Here is a 23973-nt window from a genome sequence, read left to right as displayed (position 1 = left end):
ACGACAAAGTTAGCATTTTCACGAAGTATGTCGGCTTAAAACGTTGCAATTCATACCCTCATGAATTTTACAAACATGAAAATGCATTTCATAAGTGTCCTATACGACCCAGTAGAGTTTGAAACACAAAGAAAGAATTCCTGTTCAACCCAACTGTACCGAACATTGATCTGTGTTATCTTACGATTACAACAGGTTGGACTAATTTCATTGTACATAATAGACTTGGCTAGAATTAAGTGCATTGGACAAGAGGAGGATAGAAGTTATGCCAGTTGGAAGTCGTGCTGGAAATTTATCAAGGCGTATGTTTAGTAAGCTGCCTTTCTGTGCACATCCCTGAACCTAATTACACCCCATAGAATAAAGTATTCATAGAAGTGTTGAGTATATTATATACAATGTAAAGTATTCATAGAAGTGTTGAGTATATTATATACAATGTAAAGTACTCATAGAAGTGTTCAGTATATTATATACAATGTAAAGTATTCATAGAAGTGTTCAGTATATTATATACAATGTAAAGTATTCATAGAAGTGTTCAGTATATTATATACAATGTAAAGTACTCATAGAAGTGTTCAGTATATTATATACAATGTAAAGTATTCATAGAAGTGTTCAGTATATTATATACAATGTAAAGTATTCATAGAAGTGTTGAGTATATTATATACAATGTAAAGTATTCATAGAAGTGTTGAGTATATTATATACAATGTAAAGTATTCATAGAAGTGGTGAGTATATTATATACAATGTAAAGTACTCATAGAATTGTTCAGTATATTATATACAATGTAAAGTATTCATAGAAGTGTTCAGTATATTATATACAATGTAAAGTATTCATAGAAGTGTTCAGTATATTATATACAATGTAAAGTATTCATAGAAGTGTTCAGTATATTATATACAATGTAAAGTACTCATAGAAGTGTTCAGTATATTATATACAATGTAAAGTATTCATAGAAGTGTTCAGTATATTATATATTATACAATGTAAAGTACTCATAGAAGTGTTCAGTATATTATATACAATGTAAAGTATTCATAGAAGTGTTCAGTATATTATATACAATGTAAAGTATTCATAGAAGTGTTCAGTATATTATATACAATGTAAAGTACTCATAGAAGTGTTCAGTATATTATATACAATGTAAAGTACTCATAGAAGTGTTCAGTATATTATATACAATGTAAAGTACTCATAGAAGTGTTCAGTATATTATATACAATGTAAAGTATTCATAGAAGTGTTCAGTATATTATATACAATGTAAAGTATTCATAGAAGTGTTGAGTATATTATATACAATGTAAAGTATTCATAGAAGTGTTCAGTATATTATATACAATGTAAAGTATTCATAGAAGTGTTCAGTATATTATATACAATGTAAAGTATTCATAGAAGTGTTCAGTATATTATATACAATGTAAAGTATTCATAGAATTGTTCAGTATATTATATACAATGTAAAGTATTCATAGAAGTGTTCAGTATATTATATACAATGTAAAGTATTCATAGAAGTGTTCAGTATATTATATACAATGTTCAGTATATTATATACAATGTAAAGTATTCATAGAAGTGTTCAGTATATTATATACAATGTAAAGTTACTACAATTGAATTGTTAATATTTCTTATATTATTTAAAAGATGAGCTAAATTGGAATACCAAATATATCAAAATATATATTCAATTTTCGAATAATTGATAGACACAACATGTATCACCCTACTAGATTAAAGAATTCATAAAAATGATAATAATAACACTAGAATATCTTCACCGGAAGATGTACAAAAGCAACGTACATAGTTTGTAAGGTACAGACACTTCTATGTGAGAATAAACACCCCCTATGAAAAGAGAGATAACTCTTAACTGATAAGAGTTGTGAATTTCTTTAGTTAAATTGTCCTGCCTCACAATAGCGTTCAGAGACTACAAATCTCTACTCCCTCCCTCTCCCAAATCCAACAATACAATCTTAAATCTGTATCTTTATAAAACCACACAATCACCCCACCACCACCACACACTCCTGTGTACAAAATCTGGACAAAGGCACATCAAAACCTAGATATATAATAGCTTGACTGAGGAATATAATCCCTGATTGATAATAGTTTTTATCGAGGAGCATACTATTCGACTGAGGTGTAAAATCTTTGATTGAGGTAGACAATAGATTGACTGAAAAGTATATATTTGAGGTAGACAATAGCTTGAATGAGGAGTATTATTAAATCTTTGATTTGGGGTATACAATAGATTGACTGAGAAGCATAATCTCTGACTGAGGAGTATAATCTCTGACGGAGGAGTATCATCTGTGATTGAGGAGTACAATCTCCAATTGAGGATGATCTCTGATTGAGGAGTGTAATATCTGATTGAGGAGTATAATCTGTGATTGAGTTGTATCATCTGATTGAGGAATGTAATCTCTGATTGAGGAGTATAATCTCTGATTGAGGAGTATCATCTGTGATTGAGGAGTATAATCTCCGATTGAGGATCATCTCTGATTGAGGAGTGTAATATCTGATTGAGGAGTATCATCTGTGATTGAGGAGTACAATCTCCAATTGAGGATGATCTCTGATTGAGGAGTGTAATATCTGATTGAGGAGTATAATCTGTGATTGAGTTGTATCATCTGATTGAGGAATGTAATCTCTGATTGAGGAGTATAATCTCTGATTGAGGAGTATCATCTGTGATTGAGGAGTATAATCTCCGATTGAGGATCATCTCTGATTGAGGAGTGTAATATCTGATTGAGGAGTATCATCTGTGATTGAGGATCATCTCTGATTGAGGAGTATAATCTCTGATTGAGGACTATCATCTCCGATTGAGAATTATCTCTGATAGAGGAGTATAATATCTGATTGAGGAGTATAATCTCTGATTGAGGAATATAACCTTTGATTGAGGAGTATCATCTGATTGAGGAGTATAATCTCAGATTGAGTATAATCTCTAATTGAAGATTATCTCTGATTGAGGAGTACAATGTATAATCTCTGATTGAGGAGTATCATCTGTGATTGAGGAGTATAATCTCTAATTGAGGATTATCTCTGATTGAGGATTATAATCTGTGATGGAGGTAGACATTAGATTGACTGAGGTACACAAAATCTTTTATGGAAATATATAGATCTACAAACATTGACTTTCCTTTATGTGGTAAAGTGAACTTCTATTGAAAAAAAAGTTTAAACTTAGTGAGCAAACAGACATCATACCTTACACATCTAAATGATAATGGCCTCCAAATCCTACACTGAATTTAGAGGGTGCATCATACCTCTTTGTCTTACAAATTGTCCACCTAAAGCAATAAAACAACTCTGTTCATTCTATTTTATTGGTGCTTATATAAACATGATAAGTATTTCACAGTGTACAATAGTGATCATTCACAATGACATGGTATATCAGACTCCTAACAAGATCAATACCAACCTTGTATATAATTACCCATCAACACAGTCCACAGAACACCCTACTTCCTATCAATGACCACCATTTAACACAGAAACACAATAACTGTCATCAGGCTAACTCAGGTTGTAAAATAATACTATTATATGAATCTGTTCTACACCTAGCTTCATGTGAGCACAAGTACATAGTGTATGTGAGTGAGAGAGAGAGGAGAGAGAGAGAGAGCATACATGTACATTCTATATGGCAATATTTTTTCAAAATCCTAGATATCGATGACTACATGACTTATTCTGACTAGAAATGGAGAATTGCCTAGAAATTCTTCTCAGATACAAAATGAAACATATTGTAATCTTGCAGTTACATAATAATCTTTTAATGTACTCTTTAACTTGAATCTAAGAAGTATGGTTAAATTGCTTGCATGAATGAAGTTTGGATGTTGTATGGAATAACATAGTTTTCCTTTTAATACACGGGCATTTAATTTGGTAAATTCAATATTTAAATTTATGAAATGAAAGCTCAGGAAATTTATACTCCAGAGGACTTAATGAAGAATGCATAAAAATGTGACTTTTGATTTCAATCGAGAGACTTCTTACAAATGAAACCTAATATTCAGTATAATATGCGTAACATACTTTTTGAATATCTGTTGATTTGAGGACATTCAACACGAGCATTGATATAATTAAATAGCTTCTCCCATGTATATCCCAGCGTCAAGTAAAAACCTACCTTAAAGTTTCCACAAAACAACGCTTAAACTAACAGAAAAACAATCTAATTTAATTCAATTTTTCAAATCAATTTGCTCTATACATGGAATGGTTTGTTCCTTACAACATTAAATTAAATTTAACAATATTTTGAATTCACAGATATTGCGACAGTCAGTTCATAATATTGATATTTTGACAAAGACATAATATACAATTATATACTATAATGTAAGCTAGCTATATGAAAGCCCTAATTTAATACACTGTGCACTAATGATTTAGCTGTACATAGATATTGAAAACATACCGAGAATCTGACAAACAGGAATGGCTACAGTAACGTATCTAATCTCCGATAATATCTAGCTTTAAGATGTTTAACATACAAATAGCTAAATATGAACCTATGTAGAAGATGGAATGCGTATATAGTGACACAGCACAAAATTTTGTAACTTTCTCGTACACACCATAGCAAAAATCGCCTCTGGTTTTAAAAACATATCACACTTTCTTATCAGTTGATCTACATGAATCTTAGTCAACAAGAAAAAATCAGGAAATACCAGAGAATCCGGACTTTTCCTATTTGTCAGATTTCAATTGGATTCTAAACATTCACACATGGATTTAAACACATAACAGCTACACTTATATATATATATATATATCATATCTGTATCACATACAGGCAGTCCTCAAAAACAATAAGTACTATTTCATATCACAAACTTGTACAGGAATACTTGATTACATACAATACTAAGTATTGGTAACAAAGTCTAATGTGGTGTCTGATAATGTGGTTTGTTGTATGTGGTGTCTGATGTGGTTTGTGTTGTGTGGTATCTGATAATGTGGTTTGTTGTGTGTGGTATCTGATGTGGTTTGTGGTGTCTGATAATGTGGTTTGTGTGTGGTATCTGATAATGTGGTTTGTGTTGTGTGGTATCTCATAATGTGGTTTGTGGTATCTGATAACGTGGTTTGTTGTGTGTGGTATCTAATAACGTGGTTTGTTGTGTGTGGTATCTGATAACGTGGTTTGTGTTGTGTGGTATCTCATAATGTGGTTTGTGGTATCTGATAATGTGGTTTGTTATGTGTGATATCTGATAATGTGGTTTGTTGTGTTTGGTATCTGATAACGTGGCTTGTTATGTGTGGTATCTGATAATGTGGTTTGTTGTGTGTGGTATCTCATAACGTGGTTTATTGTTTGTATATCACAGTAATGAAGTAAAATGGCATGTTGGATTATGTTTTTCTACCACAAATAAAAAAAAAACCTTTCAAAGACAATACAGTAAATGCTGTTTTATCCAACACATTCTGGGAGATAAATTTTGTTGATTAGACAGGATGTTTGAATTATACAGTGTGAAGTTCATCCTTACACTGTCAGGAGTCCCCGAGTCCACGCGTGGCCGTGGCTGGTGAAGTTCATCCTTACACTGTCAGGGGTCCCCGAGTTCACGCGTGGCCGTGGCTTGTGAACAGAGGACCCCTGATGTTGTGTGAAGATTTGTAAATGGAAATTAGGGTGGGAGTTAACAGTACACAGGTGTCAGATTGGACAGACTTAACTGTATTAGTAAACATAAGCTGAAGCACTTGTTTGACATCTATACATGTATTAGCTTGGTAATGGAAGTCTTGGCATTTGTTTTTCAGTTTGCAAATTATTTAAATGAAGCTTTCAAAAACCAATCCCCCCAAAAAGGAGAGTCAAGACATTGTGTTTCTTTGCTTGAATGAATGAAAGAACATGAGAGGCATCGGAAATCCTTTACTTTATAAAAAAAAAATGTGTTCCACTTCTATACATGTAAACACAAATATTTTAGGCAACACTTTGTTTTACAGAAACATGGTGAATTTACCCAGTACTCTTCGAACTGAACAAAGCTGACATGGTGGAAAATACAAATAGAAAAAGAGTATTATACATGTTTTTACAATTTTTTCCTCTCCAAGAATTCATTTCATAGTGTGGACCCTTGATGCACTTTTATCATGCACTTACATGAATGTGCAATCTACCCTCAATCCTGTTAAATGATGGTACACAACTGTTATCCTGATTCAATATTCTATACAGTAAAACATGCTTATAGTGAAGTGCTGGGGACAAACAATTCTGATTCGTTATACACATAATTCACTATATCCAATAAGTTCATAACATGTTCTAAACCTACAGGGAATGAAAACCACTTTGCTGTAAGAATTCTCCGTATAAGCTTGTTCGTTGTAACCATGTCTTACTGTGTTATATGTACCTTCACAGGAATCCTACAAAATTTGACTAGACAATTCATTACAATCAGCTGAACACAAACATTAACAGGAAATCCAAATGACAAGGGATTTAATCTAAATAACTCTGACCCAATCAAAATTCTATCCTGCAAGACTTTAATGCATACAATTCATGGTGAATATGCTTCACATTTCATTAACAGATACTATCCACATTAGTTCCATTAAATATGCTTCTACACATTTTCCTACATGTGCATTGTATCAATATAAGAGCAAGGATACAGAGAAAGTCCGACTGAGCATTCCAACCAATCAAAAAATAGATTGTTTACTCGACAGCGACACGTCAGCAGCATCGACAATGATTCTGTGCTACATTTACAAAGTATTTATTGCTGGAAAGGAACCATCACAAATGACTTGTTGGAGACAGAGCTAGTCCTGTGTAAATATCCATGCTTCCAGAACTTTCACGATGAAGTCTTCGGATGAGGTAAGTATGTCATTGTCATATGTGTCGCATCGGTGAGTCTGGCCGTGGTACAAACCCTCGTCAAACCACAAACCAAATAGTCCTCTGAAATAACAAGAGTTTACGTAAATGTCAACCACAGATATTGAGTAACTAATATTTTTATGAAGCCTGTGGGCCAGGACGGTCAGACGATTATCACATAACATAGAACATACACGAGCAGGTTTGTGTGTAGATGGAGCAAGTAGGCATTCTCGAAATGTGAAGAGAAAAAACAGTCATCTTTAAAATAATTAGAACTGGATATCCCTGTGATCAAAAACTTCTCCATCACAAACATTTTCTACATACAATGTACCTAATGGTCTAATAATGCCTTCAGATACCACGAAAGAGCAATAACTCCAGAGTTTTGTGCAGATAACCACTGATAAAAATTTACTTACTGGCCTGCCCCAATCGAGAGACTTTCTTGGTTGCCTTTAATAAAGAAGTTATTGTCACCTGTCCATCTGAATACCTGGAAAATCAACCAGAATTAATCATATTAATTTAAAATTATCTATATTGTTGAAGAAACAATTAATCCTAGTAAAAGCAACTCACAATACATTATTTAACATTTCAAATCCCTCAGCAAGGAGATTAACTAATTATACCGTATATCAGGGTTTTTTTGCGTCATGTTTTTTCCGTGAATCAGAACCTAAAATAGTGTATTAAATTTACGATACATGTAATTAAATTGTCACTAATTCAAAGTCATAGTGAAAATTTAATTCACAATTATTTAAACTTATGAAGGAATTGGGGGAAAAAGAAGCCAGCGTGTGTACGTATTTTAAACTCTTAATTTTTTATACAAAAATTGAGTAAGTGAAACGATTTACATGATTTCTGAGTAACTGATGACACAATGATTTTGCACTTTTCTTTATACTCGAGTAAATAACTGCCACAGTGACCCACTGTATTCAGCGACTCATTGCCGTAAAATTTCCCCCCCAAGGCGTTACCCTATCTATTGTACATGTAAACGACCACCTCTCTGACGCGACCATGATTTTTACAACCTTTTCGTGTAATTTCACAAAACTTTACCTTTATTCAAGGACTGTACATTTTTCGATTACTACTCGATTCCTACTTTTGATTTCAGTCGAGCATGACTATTCTGGGAAATATTGTTCCTAACACTTTCATTTTAAATTGCATGGGTAATAATTTGACTGTGATCTTGTCTAGTCGGCACTCAGAATTACTATACCCAAGCTATCAATTTGGAAACGTAATCAATGCACAGGAGTCGTGTGAGGTTAATTAACAAATCCTGAGTGTTGTTTATTTAATAAAGTAAATAATCAAGGAATCAAAGCCCTTGTTTTCGTAGGTGTGAATTTTGACAGACTTTGAGAGGTGCGGGGTAGATCAGATATGAAATCTCCCAACAGGAACTCTATTCAACAGAGTGGAAAATTAGCCTGATTGCGATATAAATCAGGTAAATATTGTGCTTAGCACAAAAATTTAGCTTGCCAATTATTACATAAACGATGAGGCTTAGATATATACCTGTTATTTGGCGTTTGAGGGAAACAAAACACACTGTACACAGAACTTTCACCATATTATTACCTGCATGACCTGTGTATTATAACTCTATTAAAAAAGAAAAACTTTGTAACAAATTTACGCTGATTTACTTTCCGCGATTCGGAAATTGTCGCAAACAAAGAGGAAATTGGTTACATGCAGAAAAAACCTGATATATGGGATCATAAATGATTAAATTCAAGTGCTTATATTCCCAGGATTTCCCTCGTGGTTTTATTATACATGTATGTACACTTTATCCACACTGATGACTCGACACTCAATGTTGTGTGCCATCCATTAGGTAAAGCATACAAACATCAGATTCTTGAAAACAAAGTGTACAAAGCTCACCAGAGCCACAGGATTTCTTTCTTTTTTTAATAACTGTCGCTGCATAATTGGAAAGTTTATGGATGTCATAGGAAGTAACACTCCAATATTCAAATTTCTTTCAAAGTATAAAGGGAAAATAAACTTAAGGTAGCTCATTACACTAAATTATTACTTAATGGCTCGTTAAAACACCTCTTATGAAGTATGATTTCACCATTGAAAAAGTGGTAGCTTTATGCAAGGTGAAGATAACGAACAGTGATCAATCTCAGAACTCCCACAAGCAATACAAAATAGATAGTTGGGCAAACACGGACCCCTGGACACACCAGAGGTGGGATCAGGTGCCTAGGAGGAGTAAGCATCTTTTATATGAATATTTTGTGATTTATCCAGGAATGAAAGAAAGGGTACTTTGTTTGCAAATAAAATACTCTAGAGTCCAAATTTCGCTGTGATTTGATGCATGATATGAGTATCTAAGAAAACATGACTACACGACTCGGATAAAATTTCAAATTTTTTGAATGAAAAAACATTTATGAAAATTGAAAACGTCATTTGCTGATATTTTTTTTTAAATATACGGATAAAATCTTCAAAAACCATGTCAGTTAGAAAAAAGATATATCAGAGAAATATATTTTGAAATGAAATTGTCAAAATTCAGAAATATTACGATTTTTCTAATTTGAACCAAGCCTGATTGGAATTATAAACATGAGGCCCATGGGCCACATCGCTCATCTGAGTCACCTTGGCCCATATCTAAAGATTTTCCATATATATTTGCATGTAAAACCTTAGTCCCTATTATGGCCCCAACTACCCCTGGAGGCCATGATTTTTGCAAACTTGAATCTACACTACGTCAGAAAGCTTTCATGTAAATGTCAACTTCTTTGGCCCAATGGTTCTTGAGAAGAAGATTTTTAAAGATTTTCCCTATATTTGTATGTAAAACTTTGACACACACACCCCACTTGTGGCCCCATCCTACCTCCCAGGGGCCATGATTGAACAAACTTGAATCTGCACTATGTCAGAAAGTTTTCATGTAAATATCAGCTTTTCTGACTCAGTGGTTATTGAGAAGAAGATTTTTCCTATATATTTGTATGTAAAACTTTGATCCCCTATTGTGGCCCCATCCAACCCCCGGGACCATGATTTGAACAAACTTGAATCTGCATTATGTCAGGAAGCTTTCATGTAAATCTCAGCTTTTCTGGCTAAGTGGTTCTTGAGAAAAAGATTTTTAAAGTTTTTCCCTATATATTTGTATGTAAAACTTTGATCCCCCCTTGTGGCCCCATCCTACCCCCGGGGGCCATGATTTGAACAAACTTGAATCTGCAATATGTCAGGAAGCTTTCAGGTAAATTTCAGCTCTTCTGGCCTAGTGGCTCTTGAGAAGAAGATTTTTAAATGACCCCACCCTATTTTTGCATTTTTGTGAATATCTCCCCTTTGAAAGGGACATGGCCCTTCATTTGAACGAACTTAAAAGCCCTTCACCCAAGGATGCTTTTGGCCAAGTTTGGTTGAAATTGGCCTAGTGGTTCTGGAGAAGAAGATAAAATTGTGAAACGTTTACAACGACAACGATGACACACAACGGACAAATTTTGATCACAAAAGCTCACTTGAACCTTCGGCTCAGGTGAGCTAAAAAGTAGTCACAGAGAACATTGTAATCAGACAACTAAATTCCCTTGATGGAGAATGGTTTACAGATTAAATGAATTTATAAAGGAAACAAATTTCTTGATGAACAGTGCATAAAATTGGCAACAATGTGATTAATTTAGTAATTTCTATCAATTTTGATCAGGATCGGTACTTTTTTCTCTAGTTTAAACATAATTATATCTTAAAATTTGTTTCAGTTTCTTTTTATAATACATTTCTTCGATATATCTCTTTTCTAACTGACATGTTTTTTGAAGATTTTATCCGTAGATTTAAAAAATATTAACAAATAACGTTTTCAATATTTAAGAAATAAGGTATCATTTAAAAATATTTATCGGGATATAAATACGGGTTGGTCACGTGATCAAATTCCATAAAGCCCGAAGGGCTTTATGGAAAATTTGATCATGTACCAACCCGTATTTATATCCTGATAAATATTTTTAAATGATACCTTATTACTTATATTTATATTTTTGGTTGGTAACATTGCTGAATTGTGTTAACAACACGTTTCCATACATTTCAAATTGTTGACGTCCACAACGAAGCGTCATAGATGTTCAAAATGACGACAACACAAAACAAAGTTCTATAAAATGAAGAACTGTTTTAATTATTAAGACGCTAGAAAGGAAGTATATCAACATATACTTATACATTAACTCGGGAGTATATAATGGAAAACTCTTCCATATGTCTAATTTTAGGGGGTGGGGGAATTATGATTTAAACGGGGATGTGCAGTGTTACACTTAGAGTTGTGATGCGCTTTGACTTTTGAAAAGTGAAGACGTTGAAGACCGAGTTTGAAAGATATTCTGTGGATATTGCGGAGTTAACAGAAGACTGAGATGGAGGAACATGAAGAACAGGGCGGCAGTCGTCAGGTGTAGGCAAATCTTTTATAGACAGGACAGAGGACGCAGCTCAGATGAATCTCCGGAAAGAACTGAACATCGCAGAGAATGTGGAACTGCACGAAGGTAAGGGACGGTTTGGATTTGGATATGTAATTGTTGATAAACATGAGCTCACTGAACGCTTCTTTTGACTCGATAATTTTTTGTAATAGGTTTTTAACGACGCCTCGCTTCGATGTCCCGACATAAACTTGGAAACCGACATCAAGCACTATGGCTGCTGTGGCACGGAAGCAGTGTGGTGTGTAGGTCTTAATGCACTTTGACGACTTATCGGCCATACATCCTGTGAATGACCTTTTTGCTAAAGCCTAATGTCATCGTCTAGCAGTAAGTACAATTCCGCATCACCGAGGACCAGGGTGAAGTTGTAGCAGACGAAATTTTAGACATACATTAGGCCTAGTAGGCTAGTAACTAAAGACATTGTTTACAGAAATGTTTTTATCAATTATTGATGAAAGTTCACTGCTTGGAATACAAATAAAACCGTAAATACATATTGTGATGTTGATTTCATCTATTGAAAGATTTCTGTAGTAAGTGAGAGCGATTGCTAGATGTGTATTGCCTTAGTAAAAGTAGTACCTGTTACCTACTTTTAACAAATGTTCATACGCACAGCCGTGACCTCTGTTGACCCCGTAGTAGATTTATCCAGAAATAAATACGTATTGCTCGTAATAGTGTTATGTAGGAGAAAACAGTTGCAAATGTAAATATTCATAAATATTTTTTTCTAAAATATTAAAACATTTATATCTGAATCTTTTAGGCATGATTTATTAGATATTCATATCATGCATCAAATCACAGCAAAATTTGGACTTGAGAATCTCTCATTTGCAAGCAAAACGCTTTTCATAATTCCATGGAAAATCTCAAAAAAGTAATGAAAAAATAAATGAGAGCTTGCATCACTGTTTCGATGGTGAAATCATACTTTACAAGAGGTGTTCTAACGAGCCATTAAATACAATTTTAGTGTAATGAGCTACCTTAATTTGAATGATATTACTTTCCAATTTACGGGACCTGAGGGGACACTTTATTGAACCAGTAAAGGTGAACACCCATGTGTATCTATAGTCCTCGTTTGATAAATTTCCTACCTTGAACTCTGGATAGAAGGTGAATAGGAATGATTCTCCTGTTCCGTAAAAATGGTCGCTTGGTTTCAGTTCACACGATGTCAAAGCACCAAAGATCTACAAAGTGAAAACAGGAAGTGATGTCATACAATCTTTTGTAACTGACCTGGGTACATCTCAAGCAGAATCTATGTACAGAGAACAATTGGCAAGTGAAACTAGAGATTGTTTATATGAAAAACAAATATCTCCCCAGCTCTCCAAATTGGTAGTGCGCCAAATAAAACAATATGCACATCTACAAATGGCAATGAAGAGTTGTACAAAGTTTCAAGTCTTTCCGATAAGCTACATGTATATAGGAGAAGCTGTGACAGACAGACAGCCGGACAGAGAGCACAAAAAAGGGAGATAAAGGGGAATTACTCCAATGCTCCTGATTTTTTCTATCGGAGGACATTAACAGTGCTTCATGTTTGCTTCCGAGTCATTGGTCTATACATTAATTCAATGAATTGAGCAATGGTCTGCTGAGTACTGAATGTCAAGTTTCATATGATTAGCTGGGTACTTTGTACCTATGAACAAGGACTGTGTGACTAGTACTTATATTTTGTGTTTTGAATGTTGTTGTGTTTCAACGTTGTGCGTTTGAATGTTGTGTTTGAAAATTGTTCAATGTTGTGTTTGAATGTTGTTGTGTTTGAATGTTGTGTGTTTGAATGTTGTTGTGTTTGAATGTTGTATGTTTGAATGTTGTGCGTTTTGAATTCTGAATGTTTTGAATGTTATTGGCAGAAGAGCAACACACCAACTCTGAATTTTCTGTTCATTAATTTAAATGATATTGAATGGAGGACATAGATTCACCAATATTTATTTGTCTGTTTGTCTCTCACAAAACTATAAACAAATTTCAATGAACTTTTGAGGCATGGTTATCTAAATAATTTTACTTTCAGAACAGCAACGGTATTACATTTGCTCTCGGCCTGCCCTCTAACAAACGTAGTTTTCACTGAATGAGAACCTCTCACTGTACTGTACACTCACAAAGTCGTCGGTGTCCTTGACTAAGAGCATGACAGGACTGTCAACGCCATGCATGTCTCTGTATAAAGTCTTCAGACTGAACCCGTGCTGCTCTGTGCTGTAAACCAGGGTCCAGGGATACCCTATAGTCCGGGGCGGCATGTGCTGATTCAGCTGTAATAAACAAATAGTACAAACTTCTCAGTCATTTTTCTCGAGTCACAAGGCTGCACAAAATATGTTTCAATGATTAATTCTCTTACAACTGTATACCGTATATACTCACCTATAAGTCGGTCCGCCTATAAGTCGGTTGTAGTTTTTAAGGTAATTTTGTAGGAATTTGCCATTGACCCGCTTATAAGTCAGTACAAGTTTTTGTCAGAATCGGTTGACAATTTCAAGTCAATGCTCTAGTGTTTTTACCTATGTTTCAAAAATTATTTTGAGAAATTAATAATTATGACGTGCTCAATATCCAAGCCATATCTGTTTGGGGTTTAAACGCAACCCTTGATCTATTATGGGCAATGATCCCTAGTTTACCTAAGCAATTATGGTCACCTAATTACCAGTACCTGATACCGTGTTTACTTAGTGGCACGCGCCTCGCAAAAACTTTTATGGTGGGATTCAGGTATAATTCATTGTATCAACAATAAAGTTTTTAAGAGTCAAGAATGATGATCTAAATTATCTGTTAACAATATTCAATCTTTTATGAAATATATTTCAGCCGGTATACATATGAATATTTCAATATTAAATCAGGTTCGTAATTCAATTTTACCGATAAACGATAGATTAGTTGAATTGAAAGTATTAGTTACCGGTATGTAAATAATTTTTAACTAGATAAAAATATGTAAATACTTGTACTTTATACATAATTTTAAAATACATAAACAATACAATATGTCTAGAATTTGTGAACAATAATCATTTGTGTGGTAGTCCACGATAATCGTCGAAGTTGTTTAAAAACCACTACGCCGCCAAGAAAAATACCAATCTTCTTAGGACGCGCCTATAAGTCGGACATAGAGTTTTGGACCAAAAATTGACTCCCAAAAATCCGACTTCTAGTCGAGTATATACGGTAACATATATCTACCTGTTGTAAGTCTTGAGAGAAATGGGCTTAGCATTTAAAAAGGATTTTCATATAAGAAAAAAAAAAACCTGCTTTAATGGTTGACCAACCTCTAACCTGTCTTTTCTTCTATAAAAAAACCGCCCAAAACTTTCATGTAAATATATATATATATATACTTTAATTAATATCATTTATTTAACTGAAAATAATCTATTATGTGTATATGTGTACCTACATGTATATGTATTTATGTCTGTATGTACATATGTGTGTGTGTATATGTATGCGTATATATGTACATGTATGTATATGTTATTGTTTGCTTTTGTAAAAATATTGAGAATATGAAGGTTAATAAAAAAAAAAAAAAGTTGACCAACCTGTAATCAGTATAAACAATTCAAACAAGTTCATTTAATTCACTATGAAATTCTTGTAAGATTAAAATCTGTACTGCTGTACTGTAAAGGATGCAGAATAATATAAAGGAAGCAGAAGGCCTTCTAAGTCTCGGAGATTTCCGTCTTACAGAAATTTCTGTCTCACAGAAATTTCCATCTTATGTACAGTAGATTTCAGTCACATAGAAATTTCCCTCATACAAAGATTTCTGTTTCAAAGCAATTTCTGTTAAAAAAAATTCCCATCTTACAGAGATTTCCATCTTACAGGGATTTCTGTCTTACAGAGATTTCTGTCTTTAATACAGAGATTTCCATCTTACAGAGATTTCTGTCTTTAATACAGAGATTTCCATCTTACAGAGATTTCTGTCTTTAATACAGAGATTTCCATCTTACAGAGATTTCTGTCTTTAATACAGAGATTTCCATCTTACAGAGATTTCTGTCTTTAATACAGAGATTTCCATCTTACAGGAATTTCCATTTTACAGAGATTTCTGTCTTTAATACAGAGATTTCCATCTTACAGGAATTTCCATTTTACAGAGATTTCTGTCTTTAATACAGAGATTTCCATCTTACAGGAATTTCCATTTTACAGAGATTTCTGTCTTTAATACAGAGATTTCCCATCTTACCATCTCTAAATGATAGTCCTGTATAATGGTCGATTGTCCATGTAGCTCTGGTAACATTTGAGTTTCTTCGAATTCTACTGACTTCCTCCTGCAGGCCTCTTCTGCACTAATTATCTTTTGTACATACAAATAATCATAATTCACAAACAACAACTATCATATATTTCTTCAAAATACAGTAAAATATCATTTACTAGCTGCACCAATCACAAATTTCATCTGTAAATCTTTTGGACTAATAAATTATCTGGTAAATACAAGTAAATTACAGTTCACAAGCAATTTCTTCAAAATACAGTAAGATAACATTTACTAAGTATGTTTTAAGCTTTAATGCCTAACCTCCTGTCCCCCTTCATATGTTGACTCCCGTATCCTTCTTTTAAATATGCCTATAGTCTATTGTCCTCCTTAATACCCCTCCTCTCTTATCCTCCTTCATACCCCTCCTCTCTTATCCTCCTTCATACCCCAATTCCTTAATATTACTATCCCATTATCTTCCTTAATATGCAAACTCCCTTATTCTTCTCAATATCCCTACCCTCCTAATTATTCCTAACCCCTTAATATTCCTATCTCCATCATCTTCCTTAATATTCCTACCCCATCATCTTCCTTAATATTCCAACTCCCTTGTTCTCCTTAATATTCCTACCCCCTTACCTTCTTATTATTCCTACTCCCTGATGTTCCTTAATATTCCTACTTCCTGACCCCTCTTAATATTCCTACCCCATTATCCTCCTAAATAATCCTACCCCTTTATCTCTCTTAATATTCCTACCCTAGCTTTGTTCCTGTAATTTCATCAATTTCCGAGGACATGGAATTTCATAAATTTATCAAATAAAACATGTACTCTTCCACTGATACATGACTTTGGGGAAAGGTACAAAAGATTCTTCCATCATCTGGGGAAAATGTGCTTCATTTTGTGGTCTGTTGATAATCAACAAAACACATGACCTGCCTTTACCTCCCAGTCTTTTTGTAATGCTGTGATCCCATTATACACATGCCCTGCCCTTACCTCCCAGTCTTTTTGTAATGCTGTGATCCCATTATACACATGCCCTGCCCTTACCTCCCAGTCTTTTTGTAATGCTGTGATCCCATTATACACATGTCCTGCCCTTACCTCCCAGTCTTTTTGTAATGCTGTGATCCCATTATACACATGCCCTGCCCTAACCTCCCAGTCTTTTTGTAATGCTGTGATCCCATTATACACATGCCCTGCCCTTACCTCCCAGTCTTTTTGTAATGCTGTGATCCCACTGTTGAAGTACTCTTCAAAAACTTCCATTTCCTCGGGGTCTTCCCTTTCCTCCCCATCAAGGACAACAAAGCCCCTTCTCTCCGCCGAGATCTCTTCTTCGTCACCATATAGTTCCGGCTTCCACTGGACAAAGAAAGCATACAGCTGGTCCACTCTGCAGAAAATGTCATAAAACTACTGTAATTCAAATGATAAGGTTTACTCATTTGTAAAAAATAATATTTTAGCAGGGGTAACATTTAAGATTTATTAATACCAAACCTTGCAAGAAAAAGGGATTTCTATCAGTAAACTAAATTTTCATTCGAGTTCAAAAAAATTCTATGAGTCTTACAATTATTCTTTATATATCTTGAATCATTGATTTAATCTATGTATTTATAAGGAAATTGCTAACTGCAGATCAATTTCAGACAAGCAATTTGTGAATAAAAGTTGTCACGAATCATGGTTGGTTTACAGTAAATTATAATGTATGAGACAAATACAGTTGGTCTTTGGTATCTCAAACAACGATTTCTCGAATACAAGAGGCCCAGGGGCCTTATAGGTCACCTGAGTATCATGTAACAACCTTCCAATGTTTGAATTAGGTTTGTGTTTAAATATAAGAATTTTACTTTTGGATGGAAGAAACATTGAATAGCTATGTGGTCAGCCCCGCCTTTGCACCAAAACCCCTGACCCAGGGGCCATAAATTTCAGTTTTGAAAGAAGCATCCTTGATCATCATTATCATACTATTAGTTTGTCTACTTAATACCCAGCAGCAGAGGAGAAGATTTTCAAAGAAAGAAAATGCATTTTCACTATATGATCAATAGGGCCCCACCCTAATACCAGAACCCCTGACCCAGGGGCCATGAATTTCACAAATTTTGAAAGAGGCATCCTTGCTCATCATAACCATGCTATTGGTTTGTCTACTTAATACCCAAGGACAGAAAAGAAGATTTTCAAAGAAATAATGCATTTTCACTATATGAGTTATAGAGCCCCCACCCTAGCACTAGAACCCCTGATCCAGAGGCCATGAATTTCACAATTTTTAACAAGAGGTACTGTGAGCAATGCTCACTAAGAATACCCCCCGCTTACCCCAATCTCCCAAAGGGTGTTGGTAATAGGTATAAACTACCTCTTTTCTGAGTGTTGCTACTTCGATGTCCAGTGCGCATGACCTTTGACCTTTTGACCCCAAAATCGATAGGGAACATCTTCATCCCATGGGTAGTCCATCTATATGATATGGTGACTGTAGGTGGAAAGGATAACGCTTTAGAGCCCAGAAACCATATTGCTACTTCAATGTCCAGTGCACTTGACCTTTGACCCCAAAATCGATAGGGAACATCTTCATCCCATGGGTAGTCCATATGTTTGATATGGTGACTGTAGGTGGAAAGGATAACGCTTTAGAGCCTGGAAACCATATTGCTACTTCAATGTCCAGTGCACTTGACCTTTGACCTTTTGACCCCAAAATCGATAGGGAACATCTTCATCCTATGGGTAGTCCATATGTATGATATGGTGACTGTAGGTGGAAAGGATAACACTTTAGAGCCCGGAAACCATATTGCTACTTCGATGTCCAGTGTGCTTGACCTTTGACCTTTTGACCCCAAAATCGATAGGGAACATCTTCATCCCATGGGTAGCCCATATATATGATATGGTGACGGAAGGTGGAAAGGATAATGCTTTAGAGCCCAGAAACCATTGCGTCTACAGACGGATGGACGGACAACCCGATTCCAGTATACCCCCCCACAACTTGTTGCGGGGGGTATAAAGAGGCATCCTTATTCATCATCACCATGCTATTAGTTTGTCTACTTAATACCCAGAGACAGAGAAGATTTTCAAAGAATTTCTACATTTTCACTATATGACCAATAGAGCCCCACCCTAACACAAGAACCCCTGCCCCAGGGGCCATGAATTTCACCATTTTGGTAGAGGGCTCAACACTCATTATAATTATGCCCACAGTTTGGCTTCTTGATGTCCAGGAGTAAAGAAGAAGATTTTTTAAAATTACACTCATTTTGATGGTTTTTGCCCCACCCCTCAGGCCCCAGGGGGGCAGGGACCACGAATTTCACAATTTTTGTTCCCCTTCACCCACAGATGCTATATGCCAAAATTGGTTGAAATTGGTTCAGGGGTTTCAGAGAAGAAGCTGAAAATGTTCAAATGTTAACGCACGACGACGGACAAAAACAGATAGCAATAGGTCACCTGAATGAATTCAAATGGATATGTCGAGGTGAGTTGGAAGTCCCAACTACATTTTGTTTATGTATTTTATCCTCAATATCTCAAACCCTCAGATATCTCAAAAGTTTTTAATTGGCTCCATTGAATCCAAGATAATGAGGTTTGACTGTACATAATTAAGATGAAGATTACCCCCACATGAGCATTATTTATATTTACAGTATATTTTTTTAGTTGAATCAGTGTTGGAATACAAGATACATAAAATGCTTAATATTACTGTGGACCATCAATTTTGATTTGATGTAAATGTAATTTGTCATATCCCTTAAGTTCACAATATGCTTTAAAATTACAGGGAATGAAAGTCACTTTGCTGTAAATGTGAATTCATCATAAGCATATTCCCTAGGTACTGAAAATTATGAGTGACCTATTTTTCTCTTGAGTGACCTACTTTTCTCTCGGTATAGAAAACCAGTACTCGGGCTTCTTCTTTTTCTTGTTGTAGGCCTGGATTGGTGCTGTCTCTGACACAAGTTTATTGACTGGTTTACCCAGGTGGAGGCAGAGATACAGGGGCGGATCCTCAGCAGCCACCGCAGGGCGGGGAATTAATTCTAAAAATAAACAAGCAGGGTGAGTGTCAGAAGAGCTTGATACTTTGGTATCTTGTGTATAGTTACAAGGTAAGCCCTGTGACTAATGTAAACCCTGTGATTAATAGGTTAGATGTCAATACACAAAGTATGGAATATTACAGGTTGTGAAACATACATTTTAGAAACACCACACACAGAACAAATACACACACCACTACTTCATACTCAACAGCACACTATCACAAAAAAATCATACATGTGAAACAGGTTTAATACAAGTTTTTTAAAATCAATATTACAAGAAAAGCAATTTAATATAAGATGTTGTACAAAAGAAATGTAACCAATACAAAAGATTCACACAAAGTAAATTTCATCACTGCAAATTCAAAATACATGTACTGTAAAAGTGGTTATTTATGCGAGGGGGAAATTTACACTAATTACACGGTCATGTAATAAGCATGTAAAATGTAAATTTCCCCCATGCGTATAGTTAATTATAGTTATAAATATTTGATATGATATATATCATATACAACATATTCAATTACCACATCCCCCCCCAACGCATAATGTTTGACGTGGTGGAAAAAGTTAACATGTACTTAAGCACCAGTGTAAATACCCACTTTTACAGCACTGTTTTAACAAAAAGGATAATGCCAATGAGATATATGGAAACATTTGATAAAATGATTTCTACATATAGTCAGAAAATGAGCTATGTTTCTATTTGTTAAAACCTGACTTTGAATAAATATTATCTTCAGTTACTGATCTAATTGAGCCTAGCAGAGGGGTTACAGACATTCAAAGAGATATTCTGAAACTCTTCCAGAGATGTATACACCAGATAATGGGTGATATGTCTCTGTGGAGTGTGTGTACACTAAAACACATTGTCCCATGGACGCTTAGCTAGAAACAGTCTGGGACTAGCCATGGCTTAGATAATAAATGAACATTCTTTTTGATATACTAAGGCATGCAACAAGAGTAACTATCCTGTCAAATGATGTCATGTTGCTGAATAAATGGAAAGACAACAAACTGCAAGAGGATGTCACATTGTTGAACAAATGGGGACACAAAACTGGGTCAGTGCACAGATGTGTAAATGGTGACAACCAATCACTATCAAGTTTAATTTTAAGCCACTGCAGACACCATCCCCAGTGTAAAATTTCACTAGTGTGTCTCAATATCTAGAAGTTAGACCTATAGTTTGTTAGTGATAACTCTAAGCTCTTTCAATGCATTATACTTTTCAATAAAAACAGTGACCATTCAATTCCACATACACGTCATGATAACTGACAAAATATAAACATTAAGGAATAAATATAAATCATGTGTGTACTATCGAGTAACAAGAGGCCCATGGGCCACATCGCTCATCTGAGTCACCTTGGCTCATATTTAAAGATTTTCCCAATATATTCGCATGTAAAATGTTGATCCCTATTGTGGCCTCAACCTACCCCAAGGGGCCATGATTTTTACAAACTTGAATCTGCACTATGTCAGGAAGCTTTCATGTAAATTTGTAATTTCCTAGCCCAGTGCTTCTTGAGAAAAAGAATTTTAAAGATTTTCTCTATATATTTGTATGTCAAACTTTGATCCCCTATTGTGGCCCCATCCTACCCCCTGGGGGTCATGATTTTTAACAAACTTAAATCTGCACTATGTCAAGAAGCTTTCAGGTAAATATCAGCTTTTCTGGCTCAGTGGTTCTTGAGAAGATTTTTAAAGATTTTCCCTATACATTTGTATGTAAAATTTTGATTCCCTATTGTGGCCCCATCATACCCCCAGGGGCCATGATTTTAACAAACTTAAATCTGCACTATGTCAGAAAGCTTTCATGTAAATCTCAGCTTTTCTGGCTCAGTGGTTCTTGAGAAGAAGATTTTTAAATGACCCCACCCTGTTTTTGCATTTTTAAGCCCTTCACCTATGGAATCCGATGCTTTTGGCCAAGTTTGGTTGAAATTGGCCCAGTGGTTCTGGAGAAGAACTTGAAAATGTAAAAAGTTTACAGACAGACGGACGGACAGATGACGGACAACAGGCAATCATAAAAGCTCAGGTGAGCTAAAAATAGCATGTTTAAAACAAAATGGGTTGTGCCAAATACTAGAAACTATTTAATTGTGTTCAGAATTAACTTGTAAATTGAGGGGGGGGGGGGGGGGATGCTTGAAACAAAACTTTACCAGTATATTTAACGTATGTAAACAAAAGCATGGCACAACCCTTGTTTACATAACAAAGAATTGAGCTCTATATATCTCCATGCATCTCGACAATTGACATTATTTAAAATTTTTGCTAACCATTAGAACTACCTTAGTTAAGCATTCTAAACATAAAAATTGGAAAAACAGCATTTGAAAATTTTCAGCTCAAATCGTGCACATGCCTCTTTAAACATTCTGACTCATAAGGCAAAAACAAAATCATGTATTTTTAATAAACCATTTTCATTTGTCAGTCCCTGTTGACCTGACCTTTAACTTTATGACTCCCTAAAAAAGAGACATCACTCTTCTTCCATGCTGAGAGTTGTCTTTTAAATACAAAGTAACTTATGGTAAAAAAAAAAATCAATATATGCACCTAGGGGTGCATGAGCCGAGTTGCATGGGATACATTGTAAAGTCAGGAATGATGTGGCATATTTATAATTGTGAAGAACTAATTTCAATTTTAAACTTTTCGAGTTACTGTCCAGAAACCATATTTGTCTGAAGTTTTCAATCTATTTTTGGTCACTGTGACCTTGACCTTTGACCTTTTTTCTCCAAAATCAATAGGGGCCTTGCTTTGCTGTTATCCAACAATATATCTAAGTTTCATTTGATTCAAATTCACAATTTTCGAATTATCCTCCAGAAACCAAATTTTTTTGGAATTTTAAATCTATTTTCGGTCACTGTGACCTTCACCTTTGACCTTTTTTCTCCAAAATCAATAGGGGTCTTCCTTACCTGGTACATAACAATATCTTTAAGTATCATTTGATTCGGATTTAAACTTTCTGAGTTATCATCCGGAAACCAAATATTTCTGAAATTTTCATTCTATATTCGGTCACTGTGACCTTGACCTTTAACCTTTTTTCTCCAAAATCAATTGGGGTTTCCTTACCTGATACCCAACAATATATCAAAGTTTTATTTGATTCGGATTTGAACTTTCTGAGTTATCATCCGGAAACCAAATATTTCTGAAATTTTCATTCTATTTTCGGTCACTGTAACCTTGACATTTGACCTTTTTTCTCCAAAATCAATAGGGGTCTTCCTTACCTAGTACCCAACAATATATCAAAGTTTCATTTGATTACATTGTAAACTTTTCGAGTTATCATCTGGAAACCAATTGTTGACGCCCAACCGCCCGCATCACCAAACCAATAGCCGTGTTCAACTTTGTTGCAACTCGGCTAAAAAGTGCCACTGATGCAAGTTTGAATAATTTCGCAGCAGCAGGTGATGTAAAAGCTAATGGATTCCAATGCATACCTTTCCATAATGGGAAAAATAAAAAGTGCAAGCAGCATGGAACCTGAAACTTTGCTCTGATTTGAACCAACTTAACATCTCAGGATTCGTGACCGTGAATGGGTCAGTATGACTTTAACATCATCCATCTACACACACTTTTATTCTGTATATATTGAGAAATATCAGACATTAACATGCCAGTCAATTAGATATCTATAGAACACTTCAGACCCGTTGCCTGCTATATCAGAGGAAAACATTGGTTCCATGCTGCATTAAAGCGGTCTCATTCTGATTAAATGCATATCGACTCTCCCCTGTTCTATTTGTATTGACCAGTCTACGCAGCATGTGTGTTTACAAGCATGCATGGTAATAAAGGCAATCTGTATACACATAGAAATGTCATAAAAGTAATGGTTGGCCCTGTTGTCAAATAGAAACAGAACATGCAACTCTATACAGCAAAAATCCATGAACTACAAACTGAATTTTTGCCATTACACTAAGCGATTGTCTGTCTGCTTGCCATGCACTGCAGTAGAAAACTGAGTATAATCTGCAATAAAATGTCTGGCAGTAGCAGACTACTA

At 34.9% G+C, this 23973-nt stretch overlaps 1 protein-coding gene and 1 long non-coding RNA gene across 9 annotated transcripts in view; one reads left to right on the top strand and one right to left on the bottom strand.

Moving 5' to 3' along the window:
• Positions 1 to 3384: 3384 nt before the first annotated feature.
• Positions 3385 to 23973, bottom strand: part of LOC125683459 (nuclear receptor coactivator 7-like) — a 62058-nt gene continuing 41469 nt past the window's right edge. For all 8 annotated transcript variants that reach the window (XM_048924606.2, XM_056141424.1, XM_056141423.1 and 5 more), the window contains 7 exons: positions 19721 to 19883; positions 17008 to 17194; positions 15759 to 15872; positions 13642 to 13794; positions 12610 to 12705; positions 7397 to 7470; positions 3385 to 7052 (listed from right to left, as the gene is read on the bottom strand). In XM_048924606.2, the coding sequence (XP_048780563.2) occupies positions 6911 to 7052; positions 7397 to 7470; positions 12610 to 12705; positions 13642 to 13794; positions 15759 to 15872; positions 17008 to 17194; positions 19721 to 19883 (929 nt within the window). In that variant the 3' untranslated portion in view covers positions 3385 to 6910. The remainder of the gene's footprint in view (positions 7053 to 7396; positions 7471 to 12609; positions 12706 to 13641; positions 13795 to 15758; positions 15873 to 17007; positions 17195 to 19720; positions 19884 to 23973) is intronic.
• On the top strand, positions 11013 to 11993 carry LOC130047107 (uncharacterized). The gene is made up of 2 exons (XR_008796155.1): positions 11013 to 11560; positions 11650 to 11993. It is a non-coding gene; the product is annotated as an uncharacterized LOC130047107 (long non-coding RNA).

This window comes from Ostrea edulis, chromosome 6, assembly GCF_947568905.1.
Source record: "Ostrea edulis chromosome 6, xbOstEdul1.1, whole genome shotgun sequence".
NCBI classification, from domain to species: domain Eukaryota; kingdom Metazoa; phylum Mollusca; class Bivalvia; order Ostreida; family Ostreidae; genus Ostrea; species Ostrea edulis.
This window is presented reverse-complemented; position numbering and strand designations above follow the sequence as displayed.